At 49.9% G+C, this 11480-nt stretch overlaps 1 protein-coding gene across 4 annotated transcripts in view; it reads left to right on the forward strand.

Moving 5' to 3' along the window:
* The window catches only part of LOC149122126 (beta-microseminoprotein-like), a 48259-nt gene extending 38988 nt beyond the window's left edge, over positions 1 to 9271 (forward strand). For 3 of the 4 annotated variants that reach the window (XR_016221138.1, XM_089313677.1, XM_089313679.1), the window contains 2 exons: positions 1289 to 1394; positions 9056 to 9271. Coding sequence is in view for 3 of the 4 variants with exons in the window: in XM_089313677.1 (XP_089169803.1) it covers positions 1289 to 1394; positions 9056 to 9185 (236 nt within the window). In the remaining variant the exon portion in view is untranslated. The remainder of the gene's footprint in view (positions 1 to 1288; positions 1395 to 9055) is intronic. The other variant, XM_089313678.1, reaches the window with a different exon arrangement.
* Positions 9272 to 11480: the final 2209 nt, after the last annotated feature.

Consider the following 11480-nt stretch of genomic DNA (forward strand, 5'->3'; position numbering starts at 1 on the left):
TGGGACCACATGGATGCAAAGCAGAGGATTGTACCCTTGGTTAAACATTTGAATTCTTGGGGAGTTTCTTTTTTTTTTTTAAGATTTATTTATTTTATTTGAAAGAGTTACACAGAGAGGAAAGGCAGAGAGAGAGAGAGAGAGAGAGAGAGAGAGAGAGAGAGAGAGAGAATCTTCCATCTGCTGGTTCACTTCCCCAATGGCTAAACTGGCTGGAGTTGGGCTGATCCAAAGTCAGGAGCCAGGAGCTTCTTCCAGGTCTCCCACGTGGGTGCAGGGGCCCAGGGACTTGGGTCATCTTCCACTGCTTTCCCTGGCCACAGCAGAGAGCTGGATTGGAAGGGGAGCAGCTGGGACTCAGACTGGTGCCCATATGGGATACCGGCGCTTCAGGCCAGGACATTAACCCGCTGCACCACAGCGCCAGCCCCGGGGAGTTTCTTAAACATGTGGTGGCCTGGGCTTCACACCCGGAGACTCTGATTTCCTTGCTCTGGGGTGGGTCCCAGATGTAAATTTTTTTATTTCAAATTTTCCATTATCTATTTTGTTTATTTGATAGGAAATGGAACAGGGAGAGAAAGAGACGGAGACAATGAGCTTCCAAACCCTGACTGGTCCACTCCTGAGATAGCCCAAATGCCCACCTCCAAGTGTTCAATTAAAAAAAAAATTATCTTATGTATTTTAAAGGCAGAGTTACAGAAAGAGAGGAAGGGACAGAGAGAAAGTATGAGAGTGGGGAGAGAGAGACGTTCCATCCACTGAGTTTCCCCATGTTGAGTGCCAGGGGCCCAACTAACTGAGCCATCTTCCACTGCTTCCCCAAGCACATTAGGAGGGCACTGGGTAGGAAGTAGAGCAGCTGGGACTCAAAGTGGCACCCATGTGGGATGCCGGCCTCTCACAGGTCCCTGTAGGTGGCTTTGAAGTGCCCCGTATGTGTCACATGTTCACCCAGGGTTAGGGACCGCCGATGCAAAACATAGGGAGGTGCTGTGCTGAGGTATTTCTGCAGAGAGAAGCCAGCAGGAGAGAACTTGGTCCCACAGAGCCCATGTTTGTCCTAGCTGTCTGATTAAAGAGGAGGGCTTTATATCTCCAAATGTCTGTCCGGAAATAAAACCTGCAGGGATTCAAGCTTTGTGACAAAACGTCACCAACGGCAGGTTCTGCACGGCAGCACCTTTTCCGGACACCATGGTCACATGGCAGGGGGCTGGCCTTCCTGTCCTCATGTGCCCTGCTCCCGCCAATGCTCCCGATGATGTCGCTTGTGTTGTCTTAGAATGCAGGGACCTTGATGGAGTCACACACAAGCTGAACGTGGAGTGGAAGACTGAGAACTGTTACACATGTAGTTGTGATGAGACTGGAATTCATTGCTGCAACACGTGAGTCACGCGGGTAGTGGCGGAGAGAGGAACAGCACTGCTCCTTCTTTGAAAACCCTGTATTTTGGGGCATCCTTGTTTGTTTTAAATAGGCTTTTTTATAGGCATTTTTAAAGAGCCTCTTGGATTCCCAGCAAAATTGAGCAGAGCTAGAGCGATTTCTCATACACCTCTGCCCCCATACATGCACTGTCTCCCTGTTAGCAGTGTCTTCCACCAGCGGTGCATTGGTTACTGACCTCACATGGACTCATCCTTGTCACCCAATGGCCACAGTTCACATTCACTCTTGATGTGGTGGTGGGGGTTGAGGGATGGAAGTCATTTTTAGTCCTATTTCTTTTATTCTTTATGTAATTAATTGCACACACACACACACAGAGACAGAGAGAGAGACAGAAAGAGAGATAGAGATCTCCCACGTGTCAGTTCACTCCCTAAATGCCTTCCTGCCAAGACTGGGTCAGGGAGCCAGGAACTGAATCCAGATCTGCCAGACTCCCATGTGGGTGGCAGGGACCCAAGGACTTGAGCTCTCACTTGCTGTTTCCCGGAGTGTGTATTAGCAAGAAGCTGGAATCTTGAACTGGGACCCCAACCCATGGACTCCAACATGGAATGCAGGCAATCCCAGGGGTATCTTAACCACTAGGCTGAATGCCCACTCCTCTCTTCCTTCTTTGGCTTGTGGTGGAATACGTAGCACATTAAACGTACCGTTTCAGCCATTTGTAAGTATACACTTCAGTGGCGTTAAATAAATTCATGTGGTTGCCACCCCCCTGCCATGCCCTTCATCCTGAAGAACTGGGATTCTGCACCCAGTCAACACTGCCCTCGCAGGGGCTGGTGCTGTGCTGCAGCGGGTTAACACCCTGACCTGAAGCGCTGGCATCCCATATAGGCACAAGTTCTAATTCGGGCTGCTCCTCTTGCAATCCAGCTCTCTGCTATGGCCTGGGAGAGCAGTAGAAGATGGCCCAAGTCCTAGGGGCCCTGCACCCATGTGGGAGACCTGGAGGAGGATCCTGGCTCCTGGCTTCAGATTGGCGCAACTCCGGTGGTTGTGGCCGGCCATCTGGGGAGTGAACCAGTGGATGGAAGATCTCTCTCTCTCTCTCTGTGTCTACCTCTCTGTAACTCTGTCTTTCAAATAAATAAAATAAATCTTAAATTAAAAAAAAACACTGCCCTTGGGGCTTGGCAAACACCATCTGTCTCTATGAATTTGACTGTTCCAGGCTCCACATGTAAGTGGAATCATGCACGTGTTTGTTTGTCCTCTTGAGACTGGCTTCTTCACAGAGTGTGGTGTCCTCCGAATTCACCCATGTTGTGGCCGGTATCAGAATTTCCTTCCTATTTGAAGGTGGACTAACACTTCATTCTGCACATTTTGCTTAGCCATTCGTCTGCTGGTGTACACTTGGCTGCTTCAGTTTTATTTCCTTTATGTTGCTTTTGGAACTTGGTCAACGCCTTCTCTTTAAAAAGTATCTGTTTTATTTATTTGAGAGACAGGTAGGGCGAGCTGCCGCCTGCTGGTTCACTTCCCAGATGTCTGCTACGTCTGGGATTAGGCCAACAGATGCTGGGAGTGGGAACCAATCCATGTTGGTGGCAAGCCTCAACCACTTGAGCCACCGCTGCTGTCTCCCAGGGTGTCCATTCTCGGGAAGCTGGAATTGAGAGCAGAGCTGCCTTCAACCCACTACTCAAATGTGCGATGCGGCCACTCAGCCAGCAGCTTAGCCTCTAAGCCCCCAAATGCCCACCCCAGTTTCCTTATTCTTTGTTTAAAAGATTTATTTATTGGGGCTGACTCTGTGGTGTAGGAGGTTAAGTCTCCACCTGCCATGCTGGCATTCCATATGGGCGCCAGTTCAAGTCCCAGCTATTACACTTCTGTTCCAGCTTCCTGCTAATGGCCAGGGAAAGTAGTGGAGGATGACCCACGTGCTTGGACCCCTGCACGCACATGAGAGACCTGAATGAAGCTCCTGGTTCCTAGCTTCGGATTGGCCCAGCTCCAGCCCTTGCGGCCATTTGGGGAGTGAACCAATGGATGGAAGATCTCTCTGTCTCTCCCTGTAACTCTGCCTCTCAAATAAATAAGTATTTTTAAAAATATTTATTAAAATATAAAATATATAATATAATTTATATTATTATATTTATTTATTTGAGAGGCAGAGTTACAGAGGGGAGGGAAGAGAGAGAGAAAGAGAGAGAATCATCCCTTGGTTCACTCCCCAAATGATTACAATATCAAGGGCTGGGCCAGGCCAAAACCAGGTGTCTGGAACTTCATCTGGGTCTCCCAAGCACTCAGGTCATCTTCTGCTGCTTTCCTAGGCCATTAGCAGAGAGCTGGATGGGAAGAGGAACAGCCGGAACTTGAACCAGATGCCCATATGCAGGTGTCACTTTTCCCTGCTGCAGCACAGCGCTGGCCACAGTATCATTAGCCTTAAATCTCTGTATCCAGAGGGGTTCTTGGAGACAGGAAAGCCTATGCAGTGGTCGATGTTATTGGAGAAGCTGGCCCAGCCATCGGTGCAGCCTTGGCCTTGGCCACTAGGAGGAGCAGGCGGTGCTGGATGTGAGGTGTAAGGAATGAGGGCGCAGCGTGTGTACCTTGTGCTGTCAACCCTATGTTGTGCTGCTGGGAGTTCTACCCACCCACGTCAGCTCAAAGGTCATGCAAATGTGTTCTGCTGGGGTGCTGTGGACACCAAAGTCTAGACTGGGGAGGAGACAACACAAAATACCCACAGGTCTGTCCACACCAGCCACCCTACTCCTAGCCCCCTGCCCCAATCCATCTGCCATCCACATCAGCTCTGGCCTGTGGTGTTTCACAAGCACGTGAGTGGCCTTGACGGGAGCACGTGTGTAAAGCAGCTTTCCCACGCTTGCTGGTCACAGAGTCCTCTGGGAGGCCAGGTGAAATGCAGATTCCTGGGCCCTACCCCAGAGCCTCTGATCAGAATCCATAGGGGAGAGACCACGGAACCTGAATTTTTTAAAAAATATTTTTATTTATTTATTTGAGAGGTGGAGCTACAGACAGAGAGAAGGAGAGACAGAAAGAAAGGTTTTCCATCCGCTGGTTCACTCCCTAGATGGCCGCAATGGCCAGGATTGGGCAGATCTGAAACCAGGAGCCAGGAGCTTCTTCCAGGTCTCCCACATGGGTGCAGGGGTCTAAGCACTTGGACCACCTTCTTTTGCTTTCCCAGGCATATTAGCAGGGAGCTGGATCAGAAGTGGAGCAGCAGGGACTTGAACTGGTGCCCACATGGGATGCTGGCACCACAGGCAGAGGTTTAGGCTACTGTGCTGCAGCACCAGCCCAGGAACCTGCATTTTAACCAGGGCTTCCAAGAATCTGATGACAACTCCAGGGAGTAGGGGAGTGATCTTCTGACCCAAACCAGAACACTTGAATCTCATTAAAGTTCGCATGGCTGGCAAGTGCCACTCACATTTGTGAAGCAGGTGCCAATGCTAAGTACCTACTGGAACAAAAGGCATATGGAACCGGGCCTCCAGCTGGCTGCCCGCCCAGAGCAGGCTCCCAGGCATCTACTGGCTGGGTCACTGTGTGTTCCATTTGAATCTTGATGTTGTGGCCCCAGAACCTTGAATTCTCCCTTGTGTCGAGTGTCAGTGGGACCCTGGTGTGCCTGGCTGGGTTAAGGGCTGGTGAACTGTGCCTTACTCCCACCGAGGGCACCTCCGTGGTGGCATCCCCATCCCATCAGTGCTGTATCATCACGTCCCATCCATGGGACCCTCTTCTAAGGTTCCCATGGACCCCGAGTAGAAATCAGCCAGGGCTGCCCCAGGCAGTGAGGTGGGAGGAGCCTCGATGCAGGAGTCTCAGTGAGCTTACTCAGCTCTGGCTTGTTGCATGCATTTGGGAAGTGAACCAGCAGGTGGAATCTCTCCCTCCCCCCATATCTCTGCCTCTCAAAAGATAAAAATCCATTTGCTCAGCAAACACGTCAGGCCTTCTCTGTGTCAGTTCTGAGCGCCCTGAGCCTGGAATGGCAACTAGCACGTGGTTGGGGTGAGGGTGCCCTCTCCCTCTCTGCTGCTATGTTGCCTGTCCACAGGAAGTATGCTCACTTCTCTCTGCTGCTCAGAATCAACCCCTTCCCTGGAATTGCTCCATTGCTTACCAAGTTCGTTTTTCTCATGAACTCCTCTCTCTCCCTCTCCTGACCAGAGCAAAATACAGATTTTGATTAAACTTTCTTTGGGAGAATTTCCTGGATCCTTGCACCTTACTTGAGACACAGGTAGATTTCCAAGTGGCAGTAGCAGTGGAGCCTGCGGCTGGAGGCCCAGGCAGAGGCTGCCCCCATCAGGGGGTGGGAGATCTCCTGGCCTCCCCACCTCCCAGCCCCTGCTGTATGACCGCAGTGAAGGAGTGAGCTGTGGAGGCAAAGGCCCAAGGTCATCCAGCCCCCAGCGCTGAGACACCCCTAATGTTCCAGTTTTCCCTTCTCATTCTCTCTTTAGCTGTTTCAGCTACAGAATTGGGTCTGATTTAAATGAAAATATGCATCCAGTAATATGCCCTTTGCCACTGCAACTTGTACCTGCACGCAGACAACAGAATTACACAATTTCATTTCCTACTAAAAACTTGTAAAAAAAAAAAATCTCACCTAGGGGCCAGCATTGAGATGCAGCAGGTTAAACTGCCACTTGGGACACCCACATTTCATACTGGAGTGTTGTTTCCAGTCCTGGCTGCTCTAGTTCCAGTACACTTGGGAGAGAGCAGATAACAGAGCAAGTGCTTGGGATCCTGACTCCCATGCGAGAGACCCAAATGGAGTTCCAGGCCCCTGGCTTTGGCCTGGCCCAGATCTGGCTGTGGGGGCATCTGGGGCAGTGAATTGGCAGATGGAACATCTCTCTCTATCTCTGTGTTGCTCTGCCTTTCAAGTAGATGAAAACCAACAGACTTTAAAAAAAAAAACTAAGAATATCTCTTGAACAACAACCACTTTCCTTTTTAATGTTTTTTATTGTGGTAAAATCTATATGACCAAACATTTGCCAGTTTCACCACTTCAAAGCGTACAGTTCAGGGCCGTGAAGTTCATGCACAGCCAGAGGCACCCATCACCGCCATTTCTAGAACTTTCCAGGGACTCCAAACCAAAACTCCCCGTGTATGCAGTCCTACCTCCCCCTCCTCCTCCCCCAGTCCCTGAGAACAACTAATCTACTGTCTCTGTGGATGTGCCTAGTGTAGATCTTTCTTGGAACAGAATTGCACATTTATCTTTTGCACTCTGCATATTTCGCTCAGCAGCACGTTTGCAGGGTTCATCCGTGTTGCAGCCTCTTTCAGTAATCCCTTCCTTTTGAAGGCTGAAAAATATTCTGTGTTATCAGAGTAGCCTATTTTACTTCCGTTCCTGTGCTGACGGACCTGTGGGTTGCCTGCACCTCTTGGCTGTAGTGGGTGCTGCTGTACAGTATGGTTGAGTCCCTGCTGTCAGTTATTTGGGAGCGTGTACCTGGGGTGGAGTGGCTGGGTCTCATAGTGTGTATTTTTTTTAACTCTTTGAGAAACTGCCCATCTGTTTTCCACAGTGGTCACAACATTCACATTCCATCCTGTAAGCAACCATATTTTTTAACTTAAAATATTGTTGGATTCAATTTTATCAGTAAGCATTCTTTTAAAAAAGTTATTTATGTATTTGAAAGGCAGTTACAGAGAGAGAGGGAGAGAGAGCGCAAGAGAGATCTTCCATCCAATGGTTCACTCCCCAAATGGCCACAGCATCCAGGCTGGGCCAGACCAAAGCCAGGAGCCAGGAGCTTCTTTCAGCACTCAGGCCATCTTCCACTGCTTTCCCAAGTGCATTAGAAGAAAGCTGGATTGGAAATGGACTTTGAACTGGTGCCCACATGGGATACTGGCATCACAGGTAGCGGTTTAACCCTCTACGCCACAACACTGGTGCCCAAACAACCATTTTTAACATTAAAAGTTTCAGTAATAATTTCCCAAGTTTTCAGTATAAAACATAGTAATTATAGCACTATTGGAAAGTATAGGAATAAAATATATTTATAATCTCACTGCTTGAAGGTAACAACGATTAGTATCTTATCCTGATTTTCTTCTAGCTCCTTTTTAGGTTTTGTTTTAAATATTTATTTATCTGAAAGGCAGAGTTATAGAGATGGAGAGAGAGGAGGGAGAGGAGAAAGAGAGAGAGAGAGGTCAACCATCCACTGGTTCACTCCCCAGATGTCCACAACAGCCAGAGCTGTGCTGATCCGAAGCCAGGAGCCAGGAGCTTCCTCCGGGTCTCTCACGTGGGTTCAGGGGCCCAAGGACTTGGCATCTTCTACTACTTTCCAAGGCCACAGCAGAGAGCTGGATCAGAAGTAGAGCATCCAGGCCTCCTGGCTTCAGCTGCAGCATACCGGCTGCAGCGGCCATTGCAGGGTGAACCAACAGAAAAGGAAGACCCTTATGTCTCTCTCTCTCACTGTCCACTCTGCTTGTCAAGAAAAAAAAAGAAGAAGTAGAGCATCCAGGACTCAAACCGGCACCCATATGGGATGCCGGCCCTGCAGGTGGTGGCTTTACCTGCTATGTCGCAGCGCCAGCCCCCCAACTCCTTTCTACACTTTTTTTTTTTTACATGACAGATACCAAACTCTAGGTTGCAATTGTGTAGTCTGGGTTTTCCACTCAATAGTCTAGCATTAACACTCTCGCACCTCATCAAAACTCTTGCAAACATTCAAGCTAGTCATTCCTTATTCTTCAAACAGATTCAGTGCTGAACCCCAGCACTGAAGTCAAGTCTCGAGCGTTTGCTTCCACTCGCGTGCAGCATGAGCCAGCAGGAGATTGGTGTGCGAGTGCCCTGACACCACTGGCCCAGAGGGAGCGCCATCCTCAGGTGTCTTGGGAGGAGTCAGGCAGTTGAGATAGAAGAAAGACCCTGGCTTTGTTGGTGGCCAGTTGAAAGGAAAGTGAGGGTCATCTTTTGTCACAGAGGGTGGTGGGGAGCGGCTGTGTGTATGCACCTTTTGGGCAGAGACAGTTTAAATTTAGGGTTTACGCATGAGCTTCAAGGGACCAATGGGCCCCCAAATTATTTGCCCCACTGAATGTGGGGGTGAATATTCTGAGGGAGATGGTCCCCAGTCTTCAACTCCTTCCTGGGCCCCATGATCCCAGCCTGGAGTGGCTCTCTTTGCTCCTGTGGGTTGAGATGGCTCCTCTTCTAACTTCCTTCCTGCCAAGCTTGGGACAACCTGACCACTTCCTGAACAGGGACACCAGGGACAGCCAGGCTGGAGCCACCTGCCTGGCCCCAGAGCAGCCCAGGCCTGCCTCTGGGGCTATCAGAACTCCGGGCCATCCTGGGCAGGCCAGATGGACTGCACGATGGATGGCAGGGATGGTTTGTATGACTCTGCAGAATGGGCAGGTGCAGGTGCCCCGGGGGCCACGCTGTGGGGCTGACAGCAAAGGGTGCCATCCCGTTGATGATGGCGGTTGCAAGGTGGGGGGAGAGGATCCACTGCAGTGTGGCCCTGGCTGGGCTGGGGTGGGGGTGGCATGGGGGGGTCTTTTCCTAACAGGGCTTGGTTTTTCTCGATGACAGTGCTGCCATCCCCGGAGGTTTTGATACCACAAAGTGCAAGACGATCTTCCACAAGAACACTTGCAGCTACTCCGTGGTGGAGCTGGAGAACCCGGACAAGGAATGTCCAGTCAGCTCGTGGATCCTGTGAAGAGCTAGCGGCCCCAGGTCCTCCCGCGGGCCCAGACAGCCCGATGTACAGCCCTGCTTATCAGTAAAGCATGTGTGGAGCAATCACTCGGCTGTGTATGCATTGATTGCGCATTTTACTGGCTGGGGCACTGTGTGTTCCATTTGAATCTTGATGTTGTGGCCCCAGAACCTTGAATTCTCCCTTGTGTCGAGTGTCAGTGGGACCCTGGTGTGCCTGGCTGGGTTAAGGGCTGGTGAACTGTGCCTTACTCCCACCGAGGGCACCTCCGTGGTGGCATCCCCATCCCATCAGTGCTGTATCATCACGTCCCATCCATGGGACCCTCTTCTAAGGTTCCCATGGACCCTGAGTAGAAAGCAGCCAGGGCTGCCCCAGGCAGTGAGGTGGGAGGAGCCTCAATGCAGGAGTCTCAGTGAGCTTACTCAGCTCTGGCTTGTTGCATGCATTTGGGAAGTGAACCAGCAGGTGGAATCTCTCCCTCCCCCCATATCTCTGCCTCTCAAAAGATAAAAATCCATTTGCTCAGCAAACACGTCAGACCTTCTCTGTGTCAGTTCTGAGCGCCCTGAGCCTGGAATGGCAACTAGCACGTGGTTGGGGTGAGGGTGCCCTCTCCTTCTCTGCTGCTATGTTGGCTGTCCACAGGAAGTATGCTCACTTCTCTCTGCTGCTCAGAATCAACCCCTTCCCTGGAATTGCTCCATTGCTTACCAAGTTCGTTTTTCTCATGAACTCTCTCTCCCTCTTCTGACCAGAGCAAAATACAGATTTTGATTAAACTTTCTTTGGGAGAATTTCCTGGATCCTTGCACCTTACTTGAGACACAGGTAGATTTCCAAGTGGCAGTAGCAGTGGAGCCTGGGGCTGGAGGCCCAGGCAGAGGCTGCCCCCATCAGGGGGTGGAAGATCTGGCCTCCCCACCTCCCAGCCCCTGCTCTCTGACCGCAGCGAGGGAGTGAGCTGTGGAGGCAAAGGCCCAAGGTCATCCAGCCCCCAGCGCTGAGACACCCCTAATGTTCCAGTTTTCCCTTCTCATTCTCTCTTTAGCTGTTTCAGCTACAGAATTGGGTCAGATTTAAATGAAAATATGCATCCAGTAATATGCCCTTTGCCACTGCAACTTGTACCTGCACGCAGACAACAGAATTACACAATTTCATTTCCTACTAAAAACTTGTAAAAAAAAAAAAATCTCACCTAGGGGCCAGCATTGAGATGCAGCAGGTTAAACTGCCACTTGGGACACCCACATTTCATACTGGAGTGTTGTTTCCAGTCCTGGCTGCTCTAGTTCCAGTACACTTGGGAGAGAGCAGATAACAGAGCAAGTGCTTGGGATCCTGACTCCCATGCGAGAGACCCAAATGGAGTTCCAGGCCCCTGGCTTTGGCCTGGCCCAGATCTGGCTGTGAGGGCATCTGGGGCAGTGAATCGGCAGATGGAACATCTCTCTCTATCTCTGTGTTGCTCTGCCTTTCAAGTAGATGAAAACCAACAGACTTTAAAAAAAAAAATAAGAATATCTCTTGAACAACAACCACTTTCCTTTTTAATGTTTTTTTTATTGTGGTAAAATCTATATGACCAAACATTTGCCAATTTCACCACTTCAAAGCGTACAGTTCAGGGCCGTGAAGTTCATGCACAGCCAGAGGCACCCATCACCGCCATTTCTAGAACTTTCCAGGGACTCCAAACCAAAACTCCCCGTGTATGCAGTCCTACCTCCCCCCCCTCCTCCCCCAGTCCCTGAGAACAACTAATCTACTGTCTCTGTGGATGTGCCTAGTGTAGATCTTTCTTGGAACAGAATTGCACATTTATCTTTTGCACTCTGCATATTTCGCTCAGCAGCACGTTTGCAGGGTTCATCCGTGTTGCAGCCTCTTTCAGTAACCCCTTCCTTTTGAAGCCTGAAAAATATTCTGTGTTATCGGAATAGCCTATTTTACTTCCGTTCCTGTGCTGATGGACCTGTGGGTTGCCTGCACCTCTGGGCTGTAGTGGGTCCTGCTCTACAGTATGGTTGAGTCCCTGCTGTCAGTTCTTTGGGAGCATGTACCTGGGGTGGAGTGGCTGGGTCTCATAGTGTGTATTTTTTTTAACTCTTTGAGAAACTGCCCATCTGTTTTCCACAGTGGTCACAACATTCACATTCCATCCTGTAAGCAACCATTTTTTTTAACTTAAAATATTGTTGGATTCAATTTTATCAGTAAGCATTCTTTTAAAAAAGTTATTTATGTATTTGAAAGGCAGTTACAGAGAGAGAGGGAGAGAGAGAGCAAGAG

Source organism: Oryctolagus cuniculus, chromosome 15, assembly GCF_051225735.1.
Source record: "Oryctolagus cuniculus isolate XC-2025 breed Fujian yellow rabbit chromosome 15, ASM5122573v1, whole genome shotgun sequence".
Classification (NCBI taxonomy): domain Eukaryota; kingdom Metazoa; phylum Chordata; class Mammalia; order Lagomorpha; family Leporidae; genus Oryctolagus; species Oryctolagus cuniculus.